Here is a 26,417-nt window from a genome sequence, read left to right as displayed (position 1 = left end):
CTAGGACAGCAAGAGCAAACAGCCTGTGTGGGTGGGGGCTCTCGTCCTGTCCACCATTTTCCTCCCCGGTCTAGAAATCCCTACCCGCCCCCCTGCATCTTCCTTTCTAGGGCCTGCCCACCTGTCCTCACCTAGTGGGGTGACATCAGAGGGTCTCCTCTCAAGTGCAAAAGAAAGCTTAATAGGTCGGAGGACAGAGGGGCTGCCACAAAGTGTCCGGAGGAACAGGGCCAAGGGTTCATGGGCTTTGCTTGGAGACTAAAAAGGGAAACTGGGTTAATTGGAACCCACGTTCCCAACCATCTGCCGAAACCCCAAGAACTTGGCTCTCTGTCTAAGCACGTACCTCTGTCGGGGCCCCCGGGCCTGTAAACTGCAAGGCCACTCTCCCTGGCCTCCGTGCACACTCCAGGACCGAGGTCCAGTCACTAGGACTCAGCCCGAGTGCTGCTGCCACGAGGTGATTCCTACAGGTCACTGTGGCCTCCGCAGTGCCGTCTTCTACCAAGAGCCTAGGGAAGGGGGAGGAAAACTTGGAGAGCAAAGCCGCATGCACAGTCCCCAGATCCAACAGCTCTCTTGACACAATGCTTCCAGTATTTAGCTTGCTGTACCTTCAGTCACTCAAACAAAGACAATACTGGGGGCAGGAGGACGGGACAGGGTCTTGCTACGTAGCCCTGCTGGCCTGACACTCACTATGTAGTTAGTATCAGCAATCTCCATCACACAAAAGCCACGCCACTGCAGACATGAGAAGCTGTGGGACCTGGAAGGAACCCGCGTGACAAGGTGCCTACCTGATACTGGCCTGGCTGATAGCCGTCTGAGCTGGACAGTTGTGGTCCTGCCGACTACACCTCCCCTGCAGGGGCAAACAAGACAGCCGGAAAAGCCCTCCTGATCCGATGCCACCACTCCGACCCTTCCACCCGGCTCAGCCTGTCCTCTCCAATACCTGAGGGGCAAGGCTGGTGCAATGCGCACACACCCACAGGATCTGAAGGCTCAGGACAAAAACAACATGGCAAGAGGCAGTGGCCTGGAAGGGCCCCCGGCCACCCTGGAAAAGTTCAGCCAGGTAGATGTGGGGCAGGGGCGCCCTAAGGAGAGAGAGGGGGAATGAGTCAGGTCGCAGGCAAAGAAGGTAGGCCTAGTAATGCGGACCAACAACCCCAGCACAGGGATTCAGCCTCATCGAAATTTCAAGGTTACCCAGGCATGGAAGCACACACCTTTAATCCCAGCACTTGGGGAGCAGAGGCAGGGGGATCTTTGTGAGTTCCAGGCCAGCCAAGGCTACATAGTAAAAGCTTATTTAAAAAAAAAAAAAATCAAGGCAACAAAGTGAGACCATCTCAGAAAACCTAAACCAAGGAAGAGGAGTTCTGAAAGCAAGTGAGTCTAAGTAGACTACACAAAGAACACAAGGACGGGACGGACCGCGGTGAGTCCTGTGCACTCCCAGAAGCCCACAGCCCTTGCCACACTCTGGTTCCCGATCTCCAAGAGCCATCAATTATTTCTCAGGCTTGAATATCAAGACATTAGTCAAGAAAGATATATCTGCATGTCAGACGGAAAAGCCTTCAAGAGCTTAGACCCTCAAGTTTTTCTGGGTAAACTGATAGGCACTGGGCATTTTTTTTTTTTTTTTCTATTTGGAGCATATGAAATCCTTCTGACTCAAAAAATACTAAACTGGGCAGTGGAGGCACACACCTTTAATCCCAGCACCCAGGAGGCAGAGGCAGGTGAATCTCTGTGAGTTCGAGGCCAGCCTGGTCTAGAGTGAGTTCTAGGACAGTCAGGGCTGCACAGAGAGACCCTGTCTTGAAAACTAACAAAAACCAACTCTACCATGATCAGAGAAGACTAGAAGACTACACCCGTGGCAAACATTCTGAAGGCAGACACACGAGAGGGATGTCAGGGTGAAACAGGGACATTTAGAGATCAGAGCCTAAACACTGACCTACCTGGCTTGCGTCTCTGGGGGGAAGCTCAGGACCTGCACGGAAGTGGACGGCCGGAAGCAACAGTAAACAATGTTGGATCTGCAGGGAAAAGAACAGTGAGGAGCAGAGAGCAAGCAGGCTGGGGTAGGCACCGAGCTGAGGAGGGCAAGCCTCTCCCAGGGACATGCCCTCAGCTCTACCACAGCAAGAACAGAGGAAGACAGCAGACTAACAACCAAAGCCACAGCAAAGCTGAGCACGGCATTCCTAGAATTTGGGAGACAGAGGCAGTGGCAGGAGGATGGTGTTAAGTTTGAGGCTAGCCTGGGCTACACAGGAAATTGCAGAAGAGCCAGGACTGCATGGTGAGTCCCTGTCCTAAAACAAAACAAAATAGTACTAGCAAAGAAAGGTGTCCTTGTAGCACAGTCAGGTGGGGGTGAGTGTTCAACAGGACATCAGTAAGCCATACAACACAGGTCTTCACCTGGAAATCTTTTTCTCCAGCTGGCTAAAGTGGACTCGGGCTCCTGGGAGGAGTCCTATTTGGGGAGGCAAGTGTGGCTCTTCGATATATATGTCCAGGTGAGGGGGATAGTCACAGTCATCCATTTCTAGAGCTACCGTTAGCTTCACGCCCGTTTTAACAGCCCCAGCATTCTCTACAGATGGAGGGAAGGGTGGATAGTGGCTCAGCCAGGACTACACGGTCCCACTGCTCCAATTCAAACCTCCCCAGCAGCAAGGACATTACCAGGCTTTATCCGTCGAAGGGCCAGAGGTGGTTCACACAGTATCCGAGACAAAATTTCAGCAGAGAAAGACACCAAGGAATTGGAGATGCTGAGAAGAGAAAGAAACACATGAGGAAACACAACTGAGAGATCAGCCACAAGGTGAAAAGGGGCCATCTTATCTGCTAGAATGCCACACACCAGGGCCTAGAAAGCCTTGAGCTAAGAGTAAAAGGGCATTTTAGAAAAATGGGCCTGTAACAGAGATTCAAAGCCTACCTAACTTCAAAACAAAAAAGAAATCCGCCAGGCGGTGCTGGTGGTGGTGGTGGTGGTGCTGCTGGTGCACACCTTTAATCTCAGCACAATGGAGGCAGACTTCAAGTCTTCAGCAACTCTCCTGCCTCAGGTGCCCGAGCACAATGGGTACAAGTGTTACTACCTTATCTTCCTCCTCCTATTTCTTCTTCTTCCCTCTTCCTTTTTTTTTTTTTTTTTTTTTTTTTCTTTAAGACAGGGTTTCTCTGTGTAGCCCTGGCTGTCCTGGAACTTGGTTTGTTTACCTGGTTGGCCTTGAACTCAGGGATCCACCCAAGTGCTGGGACTAAAGGTGTGCACCTGCTGCACCTGCTGCACCACCACCACCACCACCACCACCACCACCACCACCACCACCTCCACCCGCCCCCATTCATTCATTTCTAATAATAAAGATCAATCTCATAAAAATTACAGACAATCCTCCTTTGCCTCTTGTTTTGTTGTTTGTTATTTTTTTTTTATTTTATTTTTTTTTTTTTTGGTTTTTCGAGACAGGGTTTCTCTGTGTAGCTTTGCGCCTTTCCTGGAACTCACTTGGTAGTCCAGGCTGGCCTCGAACTCACAGAGATCCACCTGGCTCTGCCTCCCGAGTGCTGGGATTAAAGGCGTGCGCCACCACCGCCCGGCTGTTGTTTGTTATTTTTTAGACAAGATCTCTCTTAAAACTAATGGTAGCACCACCTCAGGACTGAGTGCTAGGAGTACAGGCATGCACCACCTCCCAATTCCCAGTCTACATTTACTTTTTCTTTAACTTTTTTTTTGGAGCTAAGGACAGAACCCAGGGCCTTGTGCTTGCTAGGCAAGCGCTATACCACTGAGCTAAATCCTCAACCCCTTCTTTAACTTTTATTTTATGGGCATGGGTGTTTTTCCTGCATCTGTCTGTGCACCAAGACCCTAAGAAGCCAGAAGAAGATGCCAGGTCCCCTGGAACTGGAATTACAGACAGTTGTGAGCTGCCATGTGGGTGCTGGGAATCGAACCCAAGTTCCCTGGAAAAACAGCCAGTTCTCTCAGGCACTGAGCATCAGTCCTCCATATTCACTTTCCTCCCCACTCTTTTTCTGGGACAATGTCTCACCACTTAGCCCTGGATGGCCCAAACTCCTTATGTAGACCAGGCTGGCCTCAAACTCACAGAGATCTGCTGCCTCTGCCTTCTAAGTGCTTGGATTAAACATGTACACCATCATGCTCGGCTCATATTCTCTTTTAGTAATCAAGACCAGTCTCATAAAAATTATACACGATCCAGTAGAATTTTACTTCACACAGGAAACAGCTTTTTCATTCCCACTTGGGGTTACCTACAAAAGCTTCTATGAAATACCATGTTCTTGTGTTCATCCACCAACTACATGCCACACTAAACAAAGGTCCTTCTCTACATTTCCATCTTCTTCCTTGTATTTTTGGGGTTTCTGTTTCCTTTTATTGCTAAAGCTTTTCCTTCCTGTGAGAACATTTGCTCAACTGGGTGAAACGGTGCATAACATTTAGGAGGTGGAACAAGAATCAAGATCAGCTACACAGCAGCATCAAGACCAGCCTGGCTTTGAGATCCTGTCTCAAAACCAACAAACAAAATACAGGGGTGGGGGAACACAGGGGAAGGTGGAATTCCAGAAGAGGCAGCCTGAAACAGAACCTTCCTTTCACGGTGACATCCTTCCTCTACAGGCTAAATCACGTTGGAGAAATGGGTAGCACACACAGAGAGCATGGCCAAAAGCAGCAGAAGTAATGCAGGACATTTACTTGTCACTAAGCAGGTGGGTCAGCGAGGACTCAGGCAGTGCTTTGGAGATTTCTGGTACATTAGGTATGTCCTGAGAGCTCCCAAGTTCCAGGGTCCACTCCTCTTGGACAGTGAGGCAAGACTGTGTGCCAGCCAGTTCCAGAGGACGCTGAGATGGGCCAGACGAACCCTCTGTCTCAAACAACATTGGTGTCTGCTGGGAAACATGAAGACAATTGCTTCTGCGTGCGCCTAGGCCAGAACAAAGTTCCCTAAGTCTTCCAATGCTGATTTCCTCCTGGAGCCTGGTGAAGGCAGGGATCCCAACCACGATTCCATCCCTCTAAATTCAGCCTTCTCCAAGAGACCTAGAGGACCCACACTGGCATGCCTGCTCCAGACTCCAGCCCGACCAGCTTTCTAATAGGAGAGAAGAAAGCACTCACTGAGGGGCCGGGAGCCACGAGGCGGTAGACTTGGTTTGGGTATAAGAATGGAAACCATCGAACTGAAGAGCCAAGGAAGATGAGGGAGACCTGGGAGGAAGGACGGATGGCACAGCACTGAACCCCCAGTGTGGAGCCTAGGGCACGTGAGGGCAGGCCCTAAGTACCTGGAGTCCCGGTTTACCTTTTGATCCTTGTTCTCAACTCCTAGAGACTCAGGTGGGCCCCATCCAGATCCCTCCTTCCTCTGTGTGCCACAAAGCCAAGTTCCTGACACATAGAAACTCAGGGTGGGCTTCGGAGGCCGTAATCTGGCTCCCGGAAGGACACAAAAGTTACGTTTCATGAGGGCCTCCTTGTGGGACAGCAAGAATAGACGGCTCTGTCCCACACGGGGCTCCTCTGGGCAGGAGGGGTCGGTCTGAGGTGACTCTGAATCAAAGGTGGGTCTGGGCACAGGCAGGATCAGAGCGTCAGGCAGGAGGAATTGGACATAGACTCTGTTGGAAGAGACAGACCTTTTGTGACGCAGGAACAGTGATCTGGACCCCAAATGCCCACGCACCAAGTGTTTCCTGCCCCTCAGACCCAGGAGGTCAGGCACCACTCCAGCACTGACCTGGCCTGCTTCTTCTGGATGAAGCCTGCCGCGTCCAGCTCCTTCCAGGAAGGGAAGCTGCTCCTGACTTCTCTCTCTACCACCAGCCGGAACTTCTCCACGCGCACCAGGCAGCCTAGATGAAGGAAGCTCTCGATCTCAGCAAGAAAGGAACTGTGGGAAAGCCGTGAGGCAGAGCACCCGGCAGGTCTGGTCCATCCCAGCCCTGAGCCAATGCCCTCTTCTGACGTGGAGTCCACAGCGGATGTCTCAGCCCCACACACAACCGCTCCCAGCAGAAACCACTCCACATGCGTGAACAATCCTGCTCCTGGCTCCGAGGGCTGAGGCCTTTGTTACTCTTTCCCCAAATCTCTAACATGCCTTTCCTCTCTAGGGCTTCGTCCCTTTTCTGTTTGTTTGTTTTTTAAGATAGTTTCTATTACATAGCTCTGGCTGTCCTGGAACTTGCTATGTAGATCAGGCTCACAGAGATCCACCTGCCTCTACTGGGATTAAAGGCATGTGCCACCATGCCAAGCTCCTCTTTATGAATCCTAACAAGTCAAATAAGAGTAGTGTTCTTCCATATTATGAATGTCGGAAGCAGGAAGGTGCATGTTTAGGAGCCGTGGAGGAGAGATGGATGTCGGGAGTTGTAGCTCAGGCTCCTCTTCTCTCTATGAATCCCAGCCTCTCAAACTTCTCCACCTCGATAGATGCCTCCTCCTGGTTCCCTGGACCCCGAGAACTCTACAGCCCCTCCCTCCCATCTCTCAACTTCACACCTATAAGCTTTGGGTCAGTGAGGGGCTGCGAATTCTCAGTCAAGGGCATGCAGGGCAGTGAAGCTCTCAGGTCCCGAAGTTGCAGACAACCTTTATGAGATGAAGCCACCAGCACCCCAAGGAGAACCTGCAGGAAAAGAAAAGCCAAGCTACGAGTTATTAAAGAAACACGCCGGGCGGTGGTGGCGCACGCCTTTAATCCCAGCACTTGGGAGGCAGAGCCAGGTGGAGCTCTGTGAGTTCGAGGCCAGCCTGGTCTACCAAGTGAGTTCCAGGAAAAGGCGCAAAGCTACACAGAGAAACCCTGTCTCGAAAAACCAAAAAAAAAAAAAAAAAAAAGAAGAAAAGAAAAGAAACAGAGAGGGCTGGATGTAAGCCCAGTACTTGGAAGGCAGAGGCAGAAGGACCGTTCCAAATTTGAGGCTGTCTTAGTCCATACTATGAGTTCCAGGCCAGCCTGGTCTACAGAGCGAGATCCAGGACAGGCACCATAACTACACAGAGAAACTGTCTCGAAAAACAAAAACAAACAAACAAAACAAAAACAAAAAAAAAAAAATGACAAAAGCAAAGAACTAAAAACACCACCAACAACAACCAGTGAGCTGAACAGGAAGTGGCCATGAAGACGCAAAAAGTAGTACCAAGCCACCCAGAGTCCCCTTACCTGGGCTGGTTGGAACACACAGGATGGCAGGCAGAGCCAGGACCAGGCTAGGTGGCGATTCAGTTGGCAGCTGGTCAGGTGGGCAGCTTCTGAGAGAGGCAGAAGGGCCTTTGGATCAAAGGCAGCCCAAGCCCTGCGCTGCCCTTCCTCTGCCAGGTCGAGTAACGTAGGGAAGGAGCAGGGAGTCTGCACCTGAGTGTACTGTTGGGGAGAAGAAAGAGCCAGAGTGTGTCCCCTGTGCCAGGCCAGGTGCCCAGCAGTAGCTGCTGCCAGTTTCCCCCCACATTCTCATACTTTCTGATGGGGACAGTGATGTGGCTCCTCCAGGAGCTCACTGTATGCATGCCGAACGGGGGTGCCACGTGGAATAAGAACATCCCAGGAGGGAGCCAGGAGCTGCAGTGCCAAGCTGGGGTTCCCAGGAGAGGAATGCCTCAGGAACTGGTGGTATCTCAACACATAGGGACACAGCCTTGACCAGGGAGAGAAGGACAGTTATTTCCCCAAGACCTGTCCCTTCCAGGACCCTGCTTCCCCTACAGAGACAGTCACCCTCCCACACACACCCCTCTCCACCCAAGATCTTCAATGTCCATCCTCCTCACTTGCAGGCCAGCTCCTCCAGCGCCTTGGTAGCCCATAAGTATAAGGGAAGTCCTAGCTGACATTCCCACACGAGCTGCTCATACAAGGAGGCACCACGAACTTTGAAGGGTGGCAAACTCTCAGGCTTAAGAGGAGAAAAGCTCTGAAGAAGCACGGTGCCATGGAGGCAGAGTGCTAGGACGGGTCTTGTTGTTCCTCCACCCACTGACTGGAGGAGATGAACATCTCGGAGCTGCAGGAAAACAGAAGAGCAGAGGTGAACGGTTTATGGTATACAACCGGGAACCCCAGCACTTGGGGGCAGAGGTAGGAGGCAGGAAGACTGGAAGATTAAGGGCCATCTTCAGCTACACAGAAGCAGCTGAGACCTAAAGGACATGATGCTTGGCAGTGGGGGTGAAAGTGTTTAATCCCAGCACTCGGAAGGCAGAGTCAGGCGGATCTCTGTGAGTTCGAGGCCAGCCTGGGCCACAGAGCAAGTTCCAGGACAGGCTTCAAAGCTACACAGAGAAACTCTGTCTCGAAAAACAAAACAAGGAAAGAACAAGCCTGTAATTCCAGTACGCCAGAGCAGAGGCAAGTGGATCTCTGTTAAGCTCAGGCCAGCTTTTTTTTTTTTTTTTTTTTTTTTTTTTTTTTAAAGATTTATTTATTTATAGTTCAGACCAGCTTTTTTTAAAAAAAAAAAAAAAAAAAAAAAAAAAAAAAAAGATTTATTTATTTATTTCTTACAGATACAGTGTTGTCTACACATATCCCTGCAGGCCAGAAGAGGGTACCAGATCTCATTATTGATGGTTGTGAGGTACCATGTGGTTGCTGGGAATTGAACTCAGGACCTTTGAACAAGCAGTGCTCTTAACCTCTGAGCCATCTCTCCAGCCCCAGGCCAGCTTGTTTTACAGAGTAAGTTTCAGACCAGCCAGGGCAACTTAGTGAGACCCTGACTCAAAACAAACAAACAAAGGAGACAAGAAACTCCCCCAGAGCTGGAGAGATGCTCACACTTAAAGAAAGCACCACTCTTGAAGAGCACCTAAGTTCAGTTCCCAGCACTCACTGCGGGTGTGTGTGTGTGTGTGTGTGTGTGTGTGTGTGTGTGTGTGTGTGACAACCACCTAAACTTCCACTCTAGGGGACTTGATGACCTCTCCTGGCCTCTGTAAGACACTGTACATATTCATGTACAAATACTACCCCCACCTCCACACATACAAATACACACAATTAAAAACTAAATCTTTATAAACAAACAAATAAGCAAAAAAATAAACAAGAGCCGAGGTAAGACGTCAGCAACCTCATGCAGAGGTGGCGATTGTTTCCACACCCTGAGTTCCAGGCTCATGTCCCCAGTGTTGCCTGTCTCACTTCCTATCAAAGCTCATTCTCTCTGAGGTCACCCATCCTCTCCCATGAACTGAGCGTCTCTCATCTCCAGGTTTGATATCTGACATACCTCCAGACGGACCCCTGGTCGAATCACCCGCCTGAGGCCACGGATATGCTGGTATGCCAGGCAGAGAATCAGCTCCCCATCTAGAATGTAGAGGCTGGCAGACTCATTCAACACATCAGTGACTGTCCCCTGCAGAGGACAGAGGTTCCAGTTGGCCACCATTTCCTTCTGTGGCGGCTCACATTTCTTGGCCACAATCTCTAGGATCAGTTCCTTGCACTCACCAAATAATGCAAGACTTTGGAATTCCGGAAAAGACCTTCTTGCCTGCCGCTGTCTTTGGAGTTCGTGGGCTGGGGAAGTGGTATAAGGTCAGCTTCCAAGAACCTTATGTCCAGCTCCAGCTCTTGTACATAATCTGGTCTCAGCGGTACCAGATCCGAAGATGGAATGGTTGTCCAAATAGAGTAACGGCGACCTCGGGTCTTGGTTACTCGCAATTTTGTCAGTATATAGGCCCTACCAGGCCGAAGGACTCGGTGCCAAACCATCTGGGCAGGAATCTGGCTTAGGCAAAGTTAACATTGTACATGAGACACCACGCCCCCAATGCTGAGCTTCAGCATTTTCTCCTCTTTCTTCTTCATGGTCTGCTTATTTGTTTGGTTGGGTTTTTGTTGTTGTTTTGTTTTGTTTCAGACAAGGTCTCACACAGCCCAGGCTGGGCTCAAGACCAGTGTTAAAACTCTTTTTTTTTTTTTTCCGAGACAGGGTTTCTCTGTGTAGCTTTGCGTCTTTCCTGGAACTCACTCTGTAGCCCAGGCTGGCCTCAAACTCACAGAGACTCACCTGTCTCTGCCTCCCAAGTGCTGGGATTAAAGGTGTGTGCCACCACCGCCTGGCTCAGTGTTGAACTCTTAATATTTTAAGCCGCTGAACTTTAAGGTAATAGGAAATGTCACACATTTCTTAACCCTTTTCATAAAGATAAGCTGGGCTGTAGTGGTGCATGCCTTTAATTCCAGCACTCGGGGAGGCAGAGGTAGGGGGATCTCTGTGAGTTCGAGGCCAACCTGGTCTCCAAAGCGAGTTCCAGGAAAGGTGTAAAGCTACACAGAAAAACCCTGTCTCAAAAAAAAAAAAAAAAAGCTATAAACCATCCCTAAAATTTCCTTCAAAATTGATAAATATTCCATCAAGAAAATTATGTTCTTTTCAATATATCCTCTCATCCCAGAGCATACAAGCCAAATTTCATTAATATGAGCTGAGTACATACAACTCCAGTATTGAGAGAGCTGTTAAATAACAAATTATTCATTCCTCTTTAACATGTTTTTTTTTTTTTTTTGTTTTTTTTTTGTTTTTTCGAGACAGGGTTTCTCTGTGTAGCTTTGCGCCTTTCCTGGGACTCACTTGGTAGTCCAGGCTGGCCTCGAACTCACAGAGATCCGCCTGGCTCTGCCTCCCGAGTGCTGGGATTAAAGGCGTGCACCACCAACGCCCGGCTCTCTTTAACATGTTTTAAATCACTGGGAAGACAAAAACCTAAATAATAATACAGAGCAAAATAAAACATGTATCAAAAAATACACATTTAATAAAATCTTCCTTTTAATTTTTTCTTTTATCATACTGGGGAATCAAACCCAGAACTTTGTGCATGCTAGGCAGGTACTCTACCATTGAGCTACAAGTCCAGTCCTCACAAGGTTGGGAAGAAAAAGTGAGGATGAGGTAGAAAGACCAAGAAGGCTAATGAATGAAGGTGGAGTTGAAGAAAGCCCAGAGAGGTATACTGGCTGATCTCACATTTTCTTTCTTTAGACTTTTAAAACTTATCAACTTCTGCCCATGGAGACTAGAGGCATCAGTTTCTCCTGGGGCTGGAGCTACAGGCACTTGTGATGTACCCAAATGCAGGTGCTATAAACAGAACTCAGATCTTCTTCAAGAGGAATGTGTATTCTTAACCACTGAACCATTTCTCAGCCCTAAGGTTGCTCTCTCTTATCTAAAATACAACCAGAAATATCCAAGGTTTTGGAGATTCTAGAGTACCTGCATCTATATTGTAAGATGTTTTGTAGATGGAACCTGATTCTAAACATGAAATCCATTTGTGTTTCCTATGCATCTTATCTATACAGCATGGGGGCAGTAGTCTATAGAATACGTTTAGTATGCCTGTGTTTTAACTTGAGTCTATTACATACGCTCAGGTGGTGTCATGTTTTCATTCAGTTTCAGATATTTGAGCATTTAAGATTTCAGATAGGGATGCTCAATCCTGAACCTAAATTCAAGGCACCCACCTGAGCCACAAGATGAGCTCAAGGCCAGACTGTGCAACCTGAACTCTGTCTCACAATCTTCACAATAAATAAATAAAAAGAACACAGCTGGGGCCACAGCTCAGTGGCAGAACATCTGCCTCGTGAGCACAAAGCCCGGGATTCCAAAGCTTGTCCATCCTTTAAAAGCTCCAACTCAAGTTTAGCTACCTCACGGTAGTTAACTCTAAGTGTTCTACGGCAGTACCTAAAGACTACACCATCCACTATTTGCAATACTGCGTTATAGTGCTGTGTTGCCTGGTGTGTTGTGTTTTTAATACTACAATAGTTAGAACACTCGGACAATTAGAAAACTCCTAATGACAGGCAAGGTCAGGTCGTTTGTATGCTACTGTGTCCAGGGAGACATTTCTTCAGACTACAAAGCAGGGTGAGCACTTTAGGGAGAGTCCAATCCTACCGTAGGTCCTAGATTCTGTTTGTTTGTTTGAATAAGTTGTTGCTGCTTGTTTTGGTTTTGAGACTGGGCCACCCTCTGTAGCCCAGGCTGGCCTCAAATTCATGACAACATTCCTGTAGATGTACTGGACTTACAGGTATGAGCAACCATACCTGGCTTCTAAGCACATTATGGTTTCAAACTTGCTATGTAGCTGAAGATGGCCTTGATTTTTGTTTTGTTTTTTGAGACAGGGTTTCTCTGTGTAGCTTTGGTGCCTATCCTGAATTTCACTCTGTAGACCAGGCTGGCCTCGAACTCACAGGGATCAAAGGCGTGCACCACCACTGCCCAGCCTGGATTTTTTTTTTTTTTTTTAAGATTTATTTATCACAGGTTGGGCATTTAGCTCAGTGGTAGAGTGCTTACCTAGCAAGCACAAGGCCCTGGGTTCAGTCCTCAGCTCTGGAAAAAAAAAAAGAAAAAAGAAAAAAAAAAGATTTATTGATCACATAAACAAAGTTCTGCATGCAGGAATACCTGGAAGCCAGAAGGAGGCACCAGATCTCATTGATGGTTGTGAACCACCATGTGGTTGCTGGGAGTTGAACTAAGGACCTCTGGAATAGCAGGCAGTGATCTTGACCAGAGCTATCTCTCCAGGCTTTGAACTCCCATGAACTCTCCCATGGCCAGGAACTCCTAATCCTCTCATACTTCCTCAGGCCTGACTTTTACTTTTTTGTGGTTTCCTAGATGGGGTTTCTCTGTGTAACAGCCCTGGCTGTTTTGGAATTCACTTTGCAGACCAGGCTGGCCTCGAACTCACAGAGATCCACCAGCCTCTGCCTCCCTAGTGCTGGGATTAAAGGCGTGCACCACCACGGCCCTCCACTTACACTTTGTATATATGTGTGCACACAAGCAGACACGTGGAAGTCAGAGAACAACTTGCAGGAACTGGTTTTATCCTTCCACCATGTGAGCTTTGGGGTCAAACTCAAGTCTTAAGGCTTGGCAACAAGCGTCTTTTCCCAATGAGTCATGTCACCCATCCCTTTGCGCATGCTCAGGAACCAGTCCTCTGCGATGCTGAGAGACGGCCTTCTTAACATCTATTTATTATTTTAGTAAGCACATAAAATATGGCTGTGACATTCTCACACGTCTATCAGTCTGCAGCTCCTATTCTTCTCCTCATGAGCCTCCTGGAATCTCCTCCCTCTTCCCCAGGCGCCCTTCCTCTCCAGATGGCCTTCCTTCTACTCTAACGCCCTATGTCCTATTACCCGACAGGGTGACAGGCCTGTCAGAACCCTAGCACTCGGGAGATGAAACCAGGAAGACCAAGAGTTCAAAGCTACACCAGACCCAGTCTCTACAAACAAATCTAGGTTCCACATATGAGAGACAACATGTAATACCTGTCTTTGTGTATGTATGTGTGTATGTGCACAGGGGACATGTGTGCTCATCTGTACAAGTGCACATGGAGGATAGAGGTTGTGTTGGAATGTCTTCTTCAATCACTTCTCTATCAGTTTTTTTTTTTTTTTTTTAAAGATTTGCTTATTTATTTATGTGTTTGAGTGTTTTGCTTGCATTATGTGCACCACACACCTGTGGAGTTCAGAAGAGAGCAATGGATTCCCTGGAACTGGACTTAGAGATGGTTGTCAGCCACCAAGTGAACGCTGGGAACTGAACCCAGGTCCTCTGCAAGAGCAACCAGTGCTCTTAACTGCTGAGCCTTCTTTATAACCCTTCTATCTTATTTTTTGAGACAGAATTGCTCTCTCTGAACCTCAGAGCACAGGAACTTGCTAGACTGGCACCCAGTGAGCTTCTGGCTTGTCTGTCTCCACTCCACAGCACTGGGGCTAAGGGGGCATGCTGCCCCATCCAGCGCTTACGTGGGTGCTGGGATCTGAACTAAGGTCCTCATGCTTATACAAAACCCACTTTTCCCACCAGGCAGTCTCTCTAGCCTCTTTCTTTAATTTTTCAAGACAAGGTTTCTCTGTGTAGCTGGCTGTCCTGGAACTCACTCTGTAGCCCAGGCTGGCCTCGAACTCAGCCTCTGCCTCCTGAGTGCTGGGATTAAAGTCATGTACCACCACCACCTGGCCTGTCATTCTTTTTAACAATTTATTGATTTCAATTTTGTGGGTATGGGTGTTTTGCACGCATGCACGTCTGTGTACTATTTGCATGCAGTGCTCAAACTGGATCCTTTGGAACTGGAATGATAAACCACTGTGAGGTGTCATGTGGGTCCTGGGAACCAGACTTAGGTCCTCTGGGAACCAGACTTGCCGAGCCATCTCTCTAGCCCCTCTGCTTTTCCTTTTAAACAAGGATCACTATGTAGCCTTGGATGACCTGGAACTTGCTATGTAGATCAGGCTGTGCTCGAACTCAGTGATCTGCCTATCTCTGCCTCCCAAATGTAAGTATTAAAAGCATGAGCCCCCAAACCCAGCACCCATCTGTCTTCTGTGTGTGCAGGTGACATGTGGGCAGATGTACCTGTGCCCGTTCATGTGGATGTCAAAAACAATCTCAGGGGTCATTTCTCAGCAAGTCTTCCACCCTTGGAGGCAGACTTCTCGCTGACCCGGAAGTTCCACAAGAAGGCCAGGCCAGCAGGTTCCAGGGCTCTGCCCGCCTCTACTTCCCATTTCACCGTCACTGGGATTACAGGCCATGCTACTGTGGCCAGCTTCTTACCTGAGGGTCACACCCACGCTTGTAGGGAAGTCCCTTCCTCAGCCATCGCCTCGGCTGTCTGTTTTCTCTCTCATCACCCTTCTTTGCCTGCCTCTAGAGCCCTTCCTTCTTCCACAGCTCCTACTTTAGTTTTACTAACGCAGATACTACACAGAGGAAATGTGACGCCTCTCCGTCTGCTGTCCTTCTGCGTCGGGCTTACCCCCTGTACTACGTGGCTCTCCCTATGCTGTTCTCTTGTTCTAACACCCCTTCTACTCCCACATGCCAGACTTGACCCTACTCCTCACCTGTACAATGACCGACACCTGGCTGCCAGCTTGGCCCTCAGCGTGGGATAATTCACCAAGTGTCAGGACGAAGTACCTTTTGTTCTGAGTTATCACCAGGGCACTCAGACGGACCAGTTTCCCAGCCAGATTTGGCTCCTTTACTTTGTGCCTCTTTCTAAGGAAAGAAGAAGGAAAAAGACGTTTTCATTTCTCCCCTTTGCCTCTATCCCAGTCTTCCCTTCCACTGGAAAGAACAATCTTGTAGCAATGTAAAATGTCCATAATTCAAAGCTACTATCTAAAACCTTTCCAACCCTTCTTGCCCTCAGACAAGGTATATTTCCTCGGGAGTCAGAGGTGGCTCTGCTGGGAAAAGTGCTTTCTGCCAAGGATGAGGTCTGGATTTGGATCCCTGGGAACAACATGGTGGAAGGAGAACCATCTCCCACAAATTGTTCTCTGACCTCTGTGTAACTGTGTGTTATAATAATGGGAAGTTCATACACACGCACGCACGCACGCACGCACGCACGCACGCACGCGCACACACACACACACACACGCACGTGCAAAGAATCCTCTTGGGGATCAGGGAGCTAGCACTTGTCTGACTTCTAAGCACAAGTTCTATTCCTAGAACATAAAAAATAAGCGTTTTGGCCTAATCTCTGTGGTGAGAGATGAAGACAGGTAGGTTTAAATGGCCAGCCAGCCTACCTTATCTCCAAAACTAAGAAGGCTGACAGCGTCTGAGGAATGGCACCTGAGTTGTCCTCTGACCAGCACGTGAATGTGTGCACACACATACACAAAAAGAACTTCTTGGGTTTCTTTTCTTTTGAAAAAAAAATTATCTTATTTCATGTGTATGAATGTTTTCCCTGAATGTATGTCTGTGTACCACATGCATGCCTGGTGCACAGGAAGGCCAAATGAGGGTGCTGGATGCCCTGGAACTGGAAATACAGATGGTTGTGAACCATGAGGGTGCCAGGAATCAAACCCAGGTCCTCTGAAAGAGCAGAGTGCTCTTAACCACTGGCCATCTCTACAGCCTATTCTTTCCCCATCTTTTGATAAGGAAACTCACACTGGAGCCCAGACTGACCTGGAACTCACTACGTAGGCTACACAGCCTTCCTGCTTCAGTGTCGAGTGCTGGGGTTACGGAGGTGAGCCACAACCAGTTCAGAGCCTTCCTCAGGACTCCTGATATTCAAACCCACCATCCCCTTGTTCCACCTATCATCTATATCACTGTCAAATGTCTTTTTTCCACAGAAGTACCGTCATCCTCCGGGTGTCACAAGGGTCCTTTCTTCCTTCAGAGTGGAAATTACCTGTATCTGAGCAGGCAGGACGCCTTTTCTGGGTAGAGGACAGGGATAGGCGTGAGAGGGTCAGGACGGCCAGCCAAAGGAAACACTGGCACGGGGGTACCCCACAGCTCCAAGTGCCCTTCCCCCAAGGAATTCTTCTTGGCAGGAGGGAGGTAACTCCAACTGGGGAACAGGAAGAGATGGCCCAGCCAAGAAAGGTCTAGATCTGTAAGCTACAAGAGATCAAAGCCACAGGTTAGCAGGCCCTTAGCAGCTGATCTACCACTCCTGCTCGTACTGGAGGCAGTGGAGGCAGCGGCCCTTCTTCCACTCACCTCACAGCCCACGCTTCCAGTGTTGTCTCTCACATACAGGCTTCCACTCCTGCACTCCTGTTCCAAATCCTCAGACAGGTTTATTAGCGTCCCCAAAAGTAACAGCGGCTCCCGGGGCAGGAGACTGCCCCCTGGCCCAGCTCCCTGGGACCAAGCCTGGTGAGCATGGCCGCTCCGGGACAAGTGGCTGCAGCATGGCATGCGCTGGTGGGTCTGGAGGTTCTGTACCGAGACAAAGCTGGGAGGGAAAGAGGGCAGTCCTGCACACCGGTGCCGTCTACAGTACTCTAAGCCTGCACACACACACACACACACCCATGAGTCCAAGTGTAGGGCTGAAGGAGAGCAGGCAGTCCTGCACACTGGTTCCGTCTAAAGAACGCTCAGCCTGCACACACACCCAGGGAGTAGGGCTCGTCTGACTAAAGAGCCTATGAAATTAAGAGTGAGGGTTAGAGCTAAAGGTTGGGCAGTGCCTCTGAGGGAACCGGGAAGAGAGCCCATGATAAATGGCTCCACAACAAGGGATCAAGAGACATGAAGTAGACTGCGGAGCAGTCTGAGGAAGTAAGCGTGCATGGAGAATTCCACTGAAGATTCCACACACAGGAGCTGGAGCAACGGCTCAGCAGTTAAGAGCACTGTCTACAGGCATGTTGCTGCTGCTGCTGCTGCTGGTGGCGGCACACACCTTTAATCCCAGAACTCAGCAGGCAGAGACAGGTGCATCTTTTGAGTTCCAGGCTAGCCTGGTCTGCAGAGTGAGTTCCGGGAAAGCCAGGACCACACAGAGAAACCCAAACCCTGTCTCAAAACAAACGAAACAAACAAATTAAAAAAGCACTGTTTGCTCTTCCGGAAGACCTAGATTCCATTCCCAGCATCCACATAGTGGCTCACAACTGTGTGTAACTCCAGTCCCAGGGCATCTGATGCCCTCTTCTGGCCTCCATGGTCACCAGGCACACATGTGGTGCACAGACCCACATGCAGATAAAACACCACACACTTTAACTTAAAAAAGAAAAGAATTTAAAAAGATATAGAGGTATGCTGTCATATGAATAAACTGGTAGAGTCTACTGAAAACAATATGCAAATAGATACTGAGATTGCATGGATCAGCATCTCCCTTCAGGTTGGTGATTACTTTTGAAGAGATAAGGGAGAATCAGACCAAAACAGACTTATCAGGAGACCTCATTAAACTTTTTTCTTTACATCTTACAAGAAAGAGTGAAGCAAATATGACAAGATGCTAAGGATTTTTTAAGGTAGGCAGTAAGTCCATGGCCATACAGGACACTGTTGCACACTTCACATCAGCTGAATCACTTTCTTCGTCCACTCTCCTTCTCTACAGACGTAGCTTAAGCCAAGTTAGGAGAACTTCAGGGAAAAAAGCTGAATGGAGAATAGGAAAATCCTGCAGATGAGGGTGTTGGGACTGCCTTCCTTTCCACACATTCTTATATCCTTCTCAACATCAATTCAATTACTCACCAAGCCCACCTCACCCTACCTGTAGTTCAGGGGCAGTGTAAAATCCTGGTTCTCCCTCTGGGACAGCCACGTCTCCTTCACACAATCGATTACTGACTGAGTCAACTGTTTATTAGGCTCCTTGCCAGCTGGGGAAAGGGTGGCTTGAATGAAGGTCTGGGCAGCCTCAAGCCAGGCTTGCTCCTGAGGAAAGTGAATCTAGTTAAAACTGGGTCTTCATGACCATCCTGCCCAACAGTAGATTTTTGGGAAATGAAGAATTACAATAAAATAAATCGCCAGGTGATGGCAGCATACACCTTTAATCCCATCACTTGGGTGGCAGAGACAGGAAGATCTCTGTGAGTTTGAGGTTAGCCTGGTCTACAGAGTGAGATTCAGGACAGTCAGGGCTACACAGAGAAACTGTCTCAAAAAACAAACAAACAAACAAATTCAGATTATCAAAGGTTGAATGTTTAGAACCTGAAGAAGTTTTAAAAGTTAGTCCGCCGGGCAGTAGTGGCACATGTCTTTAATCCCAGCACTCAGGAGGCAGAGCCAGGCGGATCTCTGTGAGTTTGAGGCCAGCCTGGTGGTCTATAGAGTGAGTTCCAGGAAAGGCTCCAAAGCTACAAAGAGAAAGCCTGTCTCGAAAAACCAAAAAAAAAAGTTAGCCCAAAACTGAAGGTAGAATTACCTGGAAAAGAGCGCTTGCTGTAGGAAGTGCAGCCAGAGACAAACAGGTGGCCACTTAGCTTGACTTTTGTCTCCTCTAACAAATGTGTACTTATCCTTAAAATGCTCACTTGAAATAGATTCCTGGGGGCTGGAGAGATGGCTCAGCGGTTAAATCTTCCAAAGGACCCAGGTTCAATTCCCAGCACCCACATGGCAGCTCACAACTGTCTGTAACTCCAGTTCCAGATCTGATGCCTTCTGCTGGCCTCCGTGGACACTGTAGGCACATGGTGCACAGACATATATGCAGATAAAATGCCCATATGAATTTTGTTTTGTTTTGTTTTTTTGTTTTTTCGAGACAGGGTTTCTCTGTGTAGCTTTGCGCCTTTCCTGGAGCTCACTTGGTAGCCCAGGCTGGCCTCGAACTCACAGAGATCCGCCTGCCTCTGCCTCCCGAGTGCTGGGATTAAAGGCGTGCACCACCACCGCCCGGCACCCATATGAATTTTTAAAGGGAGGAAGGAAGGAAGGAAGGAAGGAAGGAAGGAAGGAAGGAAGGAAGGGGAGATCTCTCTGTGGCCCTTTCTCTGGCCATCCCAGGTCAACTGCCACTCTGACCATGGAGCTTCCATATACCTTGTACACATGTCTATTACACAGCACTGGCCCCATGGTTAGGGTTATTCCATCTTACATGGAGTCAGTAAGCTGAAAAGTAAAAATGACAAGAATTGCTTTCAAAAGTCCACGCCTTTAATCCCAGCACTAGGAAGGCAGAGGTAGGCAGATCTCTGTGTTCAAAGATAGCCTTGTCTACAGAGTGATTTCCAGGACAGCCAAGGCTACACAAAGAAAACTTTTGGTTTGATTTTTTTGGTTTGGATTTGTGTCTTTATATTTTTCCAAGACAGAGAGAATATGAAGTTGAGTGGGTAGGATCTAGGCAAGAGTTGACAGAGAAAAAAGAAAAGATCAAAATATATTACATGAAAAAAAATTTAAGTCTATAAAAAAAATCACATCACTGCTCTTAATATGTGAATATGTCTAATAGAAGACAAGGACATAGGCAAAGGCTAATTTATTTACTTACATTAAAAATGTTCATTTTATATGTATGGATGTTTTGCCTGCATGAATGCCTGGTGTCCATCCCATCTCCTGGAACTGGGGCTAAGGATGGGTGTGAACCAAATGGGTGCCAGGAACTGAAGCTGTATCCTGCAGCCTCTGGAAGAACAGCCAATACTCTTAACTGCTGAGCCATCTCTCCAGCCTCTATTGTTTTGTTTTGTTTGAGACAAGGTCTTGCTATGTGATCCTGATTGGCCTATAACCCAATATATAGACCAAATTGGCCTTGAACTCACAAAAATTCACCTGCCTCTGCCTCCTATATGTTGGGACTACAGGCATGTACCATCATGCCTGTATTAGGACTGTGTGTGTTTGTGTGTGTATCGATTTTTTTGTTTTTTGGAGACAGGGTTTCTCTGTGTAGCCCTGGCTGTCCTGGAACTTGTTCTGTAGACCAGGCTGGCCTCAAACTCAGAGATCCGCCTGGCTCTGCCTCCAAGTGCTGGGATTAAAAGCATGTACCACCACTCTCCAGAAGGTTATAGTTTTTAGTTATTCTATTTTTTTAATCAAGCATCAGCACTTGAGTCCCTGTAAACTAAACATATACAAGCTCTAACCCCACTCGATTTGACCCATTCTGTCTGTCCAGCTAGTTCTAACCATCACGGCTCTATCTCTGGCCCTCCAAAGGCCTCTCTATTAACCTCTGGGTAGTATTGCACATCCAGCCCTTCTACAGCACCCTGGAAAACCACTTTCAACACTCTAAATTATTTCAATGCTCAGCATTCGTGTGGACAGTCCTCCTGTTCTCACTACGGCAAACATTCTCTTTGCCTTCATGCTCAGAGTGTTAGACAGTGGACCAATCCATTATCCAGATACACTTGATCAACATAACCAAAGCCTGGAAGTACACTGTTTCCTTTCAGGTTTTTGTTTGTTTGTTTGTTTTTCTGTTGTGGCTATTTCTGATGTCCCATCCATTGTGTGACACACTGAAAACCTTTGTTTCTCAAAGTAGTAACACTGTCTCAAAGTGAAATCAAGTTTGGTTTTATTTATTATTTGTTTGGTTTCTCTGTGTAGCCCTTACAGTCCTGAAACTCCCTCAGTAGACCAGGCTGGCCTCAAACTGACCGAGATCCACCTGCTTCTGCTAGGATCAAAGGTGTACTGCCACCACCGCCGCCTGGGGTCAGTGTGGTGACACTCCCCTTTAATCCCAGCACTCCGGATATAGAGGCAGGTGGATCTTTGTGAGTTCAAGGCCGGCCAGGTCTGTGGAGTGAGTTTCAGGGTAGCCAGGGCTAAGTAGAGAGACGCTGTCCCCCACCCCTTTCAAGTAAAGGCCAGGGGTATGATTTCTGGACCTTGATCTCCAAAAACAGGACTCTAATGGTAATGAGGAGGTAGTCCTAACTCCTGCAGAACTAACTGAAAGGCTGGGACAGACCTTTTGAAGAAGCTCATTTAAGAACAAAATAATAATACATGGGCCAGTGAGATGGCTTAGCAGTAAAGATACTTGGAGTGCAAACCTGATTACCAGATCTCTGAAACCGGCATAAAACTGAAATAGAAACAACTCCATAAAACTGTCCTCTGAACTCTGTCAGCTGTGGTACATACGCCTTACACACACACACACACACACACACACACACACACACACACTGCTGGGAATGTGGTTCAGTGGTTAAACAGCACAAACGAGGTCCCGTGGGCTTGGTTCGGGGTGGTGTAACAAACACAAGGCCAAGTGTGAGGTGCTGTGATGCAGAGGGCCCTGGAGGCTGAGTTGTCCTGGCTACCCTCATGAATTACACAACAAGCCCCGGGGGTCACGTGATGTCTTAAAACACCCACCAACTGAAGGGACGCCAGCCCACCAGAGCAGGTGGCCCCGGCAGGCCTTGCCCTTCTCCCCCATCCCCTCTGCCTTGCTAATAACCGTTAGATGACGTTCCTAAAGCTAGCCACCAAGGTCTAGTCCCTTATTTGGCCACTTCCTCCTCCTGAGGCAGATGACCAAGGTCCAGCTATTAAAGTATTGAAGTCCAGCAATCAGAAGCCCCTTTGGCTCACCTAATTAACATACTCAATTAAAATTAAACACCTTATCCTAACTTGGGGTTTCCCATTTTACCTTTATAAACCTCCCTATTTGCCTATGGGCCACATCTGTCTCCTCTCTATCCAGAGGCGGTCCGTTGTCCCTCTAGGACAAACACCCCTGTCCCTTTTCCCTTGTCCCCTATCTCCTTTACCACCGCATCCTAGCCCATTCTAACACAGACCGCCTCTTCTTCACTTAAAAAAATTACACCTGCAAGGTCATTGGCTGCTGTTCTTCAGCCTGAGGTCAGAAAGCAGACACTTTAAAGTTTCTTCTCACTTAGTAAAGGATCTCTGCGAAAACTGGTGTTTGGGTGTGATTTATGCCTACTCCGGGGTCCAGGAAGGAGCTCTTGTTGTGAAGGAGTTTCCTTCACCGACAACTACCAAGAAAGTGCCTGCTCACCAAGACAAGACAGTTCGCTATTCGTTCTGACCCCTCCACCTCCACCCAAGTGGGATTAAGTTTTTCAAAAGACATCTGCTCTAACTCTTGCTTATCAACGCGGCTCTTCTGCCTAGTAACGATGCTCTTCCAATGCTGTCCTGCCTAGCTAACTCCTACACGAACCTCAGGAGTGGGATGTTTCTCCCTTCCCATCCAGGTACGTCAAGGGGCTCCTGGAGCCACACACGGCCCCACAACCTGCTGCCAGTCTCCCACAGACAGAGCGTAAACCTTCCGGAGCAGGTGGGCGGAGAAGTGTTCCGGACTCAGACCGCGGTGGAACCACCGGCCTGAAAAGCCCCTGCTCCCCAGGCCCCGACCACAGACAGCAGGCGGAAGGAGCACAGGAAGAAAGGAAATCCGGAACAAGATGGAAAAACAAAACAAAAACCCACGAGAATCACACAAACGGCACTCACGGAGGCAGACGCCTGCGCTCGGCAGGCAGCCATGATGAGCCCAAACCCCTACCCTGAAGAACGCGGGAACGCTGGCCGCAAGGGCTCACGGGAGGGAGCCTGTGACGTCACGGAGCAGCCCTGGCTCCGCCCCAGCAGCCACCTGTGGCCCGCCCCGCCCCGCCCGCCCCGCCCCTTTTGCCTGGACTTCGCTCTAAGGCGCACACTGACCTTGAATTTGTAGCGCTCCTTCCGCTTCTCCCCAACAGCAGGAATTACAGCTGTGCATCACCGACCTGACCTACTGCTTCCCTTCTATAGTGAGGGCGCGTCAGGCTTCTCCTAGTGTTTCTTGAGAAGTGGGGCCCGGAGAGCACAGGAGCGCACAATCCACTTGGCTCGTGACGTCTCGCAGTGTCCCTAATTTTACCAGGCAGAGAAAGTGCATCTTAAAAGTAGCCACAGGCTAGATAGGGTGGCACTCGCCTTTAATCCTAGCGCTCAGGAGGCAGAAGCAGGTGTATATCTGTGAGTTCGAGGCCAACCTGGTCTTCCGAGCGAGTTTCAGGATAGCTAAGTCTGTTACACAGAAAAACCCTGTCTGGGGGGGGCCGGGGGGGGGGGCAAAGTAGCCACAGGCTTGGATGCAGAGGCAGGGGAATCTGCCCAGCCTGCTCTACATAGTTCCAAGCCAACCAGAACTATGAAGTTGGGGAGTGGAGGAGGGAGGAAGCAGACATGGGACACCCATTCACATAGGTGTTGTGGACTTAACTCACTGATGCTTTTCCCCTTACCTGTCAGCTCCAACTGGAGTCTTATTCTATTTATTTATTCATTCATTCATTCATTCATTCATTCATTTATTTTTATTTTGGTGAGATGGCTCAGCCATTAAACGCTAGGCTCACAACCAAAAATATTTATTTATTTTTAATTCCAATGCCTAGAACTGTGCTTGTTGCTAAAGGATTTGGTGAAAAATGTGTGGCTCAATTAATGAACCCTTTTGCTTTTCCTAATTCAATCAGCCAGGCAAGCCACAGCTCAGTCAGTACTGGTGGAGTAAACAGAATTCATCTATGTGCCAGGTACTGTTTTAGGCTCTAGGTGAATACACTAAAGAAAACAAAAATCCCTGCCTTGTTCTAAGACAAGGAGATTCACAGGGAAAAACGGGCAAAATATATAGAATGTTAGTAATATGGAAAAGGAAAAAAAGGCAAAGCCAGGGGATAGTCTGACTCTCCAGCTCTAGGGGACCCAAAACCCTTGTCTCACCTCTAAGGGCACCTGCACACAAGTGGTACACATACATGTATGCAGGCCAAACACTCAGAAAAAAGAAAGGAAGAAAATGAAAAACCAGGTGTGGTGGTGCCTATAAATTCAGCATTCAGAAGTCAGAGGCAGGAGAATCTTCATGTCATCATGAAGTTTAAAGCCAACCTGGGCAATATAAAAACAACAACAAAGTATTAAGCCATCAAATTACTGTATCCCTTCATTCAACTTCACTTTTGGTGCAAACAATTCCTTATTCCATGAAATATGCGCTGAGGTGATGAAAATGAGTTAGGGCAAAAAACCCAACCCCAAATGGCTGTAAGTCCCAACAAAAGATTTTGTAGCCAAGATAGTCTCTGTTGTTTAAGGGATACTTTTGTTACTTTTTAAGAAGATATTCCTCAAGCAGGCCTGTTGTTCATGAAGTACAAAGTAACTAAAGGGAAGAAAGACCCAGAAGCTTCATAAGAAAGAAAAAAAGGAAACAATAAACAAAAATCCAGTATCTAGTTAACAACAAAATGGAGTTACTTAGGTCAATGATTAGCATTGCCTTCAATAACAAGTTTTTAAGGTTTTTGTTGTTTTTAAGACAGGTCTTTGGTCAACGTAACAAGTTCTCTTTCTTCCTTCCTTCCTTCCTTTCTTTCTTTCTTTTTTATTTTTTTTTTTAACTTTTTAAGACAGGGTTTCTCTGTGTAGTCCTGGTTGTCCTGGAACTCTCTCTGTAGACCAGGCTGGCCTCAAACTCACAGAGAACTGCTTGCCTGTACCTCCGTGCACCATCACTACCTGGCAGTTCTTTATAAGATAAATCTTTGGAGACAGTGTGGTAGTACCTGCCTGTAGTTGCAGCTACTTGGGGGGCTGATGCGGAAGCATGAGCCCAGTAGTTCAAGGACAGCTTGGACAATGTAGTGAAAACTGACTCAGATAACAGCCCAGTGTGCTGGTGCATGGCTGTTATCAGCCCGTGGGAGGCAGAGACAGGGGGGTTGGGAGTTCAAGGTCAGCCTGGGTTACAAGGTACCCTGTGTCAAACAAAAACAAACAAAACACACAAAACATTGAACATAAACTGAATGTTTCTTCCCATATTATATCAGAGATGTGGATTTTTTTGTCTTTTCTCCAAAACAACAAGAAATCCCACGCCCAAAGCCTCTCCTGGTCCTCTGCAACTACCCTGGCCTCCTTATTAGAACACCTATCAAACTCAATCATTCTTTTTGCTTTCAGCACAGACACACACACTCTCTGGCAGAGCCCCTCCATTTATCCAGTCTGTGACAATGTGCCCTACAGCCTGGGATTCACCTTTGATGATTCATAGATAGAAAGGCTGGATTTGGCTACAACAATCACAGGAAGTAATATTGGCTCTTCTCCCACCATTCCATTAGCGTGACTTGAATTTGGGGTTGCTTTTATATGATGGGACAGGTCATAAGCAGCAAGGGTGAAAACAAAACTCCACGCTCCAGCTCCAGCAGCACGAGGGGTTCCTTTACCCTTTAGTGAGGTCCACTCAGATAAGACTGGGTCCTTCAATTTATCCCAGAAAAGAATCTCAGGGTAAACCAATAAAGAATCAGAGTTAGTATTTGTGTTTGTTTCCTAAGATTTTTTTCTTTTTCTTCTTTCTTTCTTTCTTTCTTTTTTTTTTAAGATTTTATTTTGGTACTGGAGAGAAGTCTGAACAGTTAAGAGCACGTAGCTCTTACAGAGGACCCATGTCAGTTCTCAGAACTCTAGTCCAGTGGCTCACAACTGCCTGTAACTCTTGCTCCAGGGGATCTTGCTCCAGGGCATCTGGCCTCTGAGGGTGTCTGCCTGCACACCAGTTCACAAGCTGGGGGTGTGTGTGTGTGGTAGAACAGCAAGCCCTCTTAACCACTGAGCCAGCCCTGTGAACCCAGCCACCGGAATTTTAACAACCTTTCACCATCACACACACTAGTCCTAGGTTTTATCACCACAAACATTTCATGACTTCCTCTGACCCTATGCAAAACATCAAACCTTTTGATTTTGTCCTTATTGTTCCCTTTCCATGTTGGAAAAAACGATTCATTTCATCTTAGGACAAAACCTTTTTTCCTGTTTTCTAAATTTTGTTTGTTTCTTGCTTTTGAGGTAAGGATTCATGTAGCCCAGGTTTGCTAAAACTCAATATAGCCAAGAATGACCTTGAATTTCTGATCCTCCTGTCTCTACTTTCCAAGTGTTAGGACTACAGGTGTGAATCACTGTACCCAGTCAACATTTTA

At 47.9% G+C, this 26,417-nt stretch overlaps 1 protein-coding gene across 7 annotated transcripts in view; it reads right to left on the bottom strand.

Annotated features, from left to right (window-relative positions):
• Window positions 1–22,969, bottom strand: part of Ctc1 (CST telomere replication complex component 1) — a 23,351-nt gene extending 382 nt beyond the window's left edge. Inside the window, exons 1-22 of one of the 7 annotated variants that reach the window (XM_037200827.1) lie at window positions 22,882–22,969; window positions 18,173–18,336; window positions 16,651–16,888; window positions 16,337–16,548; window positions 15,015–15,171; window positions 9,543–9,821; window positions 9,319–9,447; window positions 7,859–8,091; window positions 7,548–7,725; window positions 7,254–7,454; window positions 6,587–6,713; window positions 5,820–5,934; window positions 5,385–5,700; window positions 5,201–5,317; window positions 4,775–4,971; window positions 2,713–2,801; window positions 2,446–2,620; window positions 1,980–2,057; window positions 959–1,103; window positions 801–865; window positions 347–512; window positions 132–258 (exon numbers count right to left, since the gene is read on the bottom strand). In XM_037200827.1, the coding sequence (XP_037056722.1) occupies window positions 132–258; window positions 347–512; window positions 801–865; window positions 959–1,103; window positions 1,980–2,057; window positions 2,446–2,620; window positions 2,713–2,801; window positions 4,775–4,971; window positions 5,201–5,317; window positions 5,385–5,700; window positions 5,820–5,934; window positions 6,587–6,713; window positions 7,254–7,454; window positions 7,548–7,725; window positions 7,859–8,091; window positions 9,319–9,447; window positions 9,543–9,821; window positions 15,015–15,171; window positions 16,337–16,548; window positions 16,651–16,888; window positions 18,173–18,336; window positions 22,882–22,914 (3,541 nt within the window). In that variant the 5' untranslated portion in view covers window positions 22,915–22,969. The remainder of the gene's footprint in view (window positions 1–131; window positions 259–346; window positions 513–800; window positions 866–958; window positions 1,104–1,979; window positions 2,058–2,445; window positions 2,621–2,712; window positions 2,802–4,774; window positions 4,972–5,200; window positions 5,318–5,384; window positions 5,701–5,819; window positions 5,935–6,586; window positions 6,714–7,253; window positions 7,455–7,547; window positions 7,726–7,858; window positions 8,092–9,318; window positions 9,448–9,542; window positions 9,822–15,014; window positions 15,172–16,336; window positions 16,549–16,650; window positions 16,889–18,172; window positions 18,337–22,881) is intronic. The other 6 variants (XM_037200828.1, XM_028869418.2, XM_028869419.2 and 3 more) reach the window with 6 other exon arrangements.
• Between the last annotated feature and the right edge of the window lie 3,448 nt (window positions 22,970–26,417).

This window comes from Peromyscus leucopus, chromosome 8b, assembly GCF_004664715.2.
Source record: "Peromyscus leucopus breed LL Stock chromosome 8b, UCI_PerLeu_2.1, whole genome shotgun sequence".
NCBI lineage: Eukaryota > Metazoa > Chordata > Mammalia > Rodentia > Cricetidae > Peromyscus > Peromyscus leucopus.
This window is presented reverse-complemented; position numbering and strand designations above follow the sequence as displayed.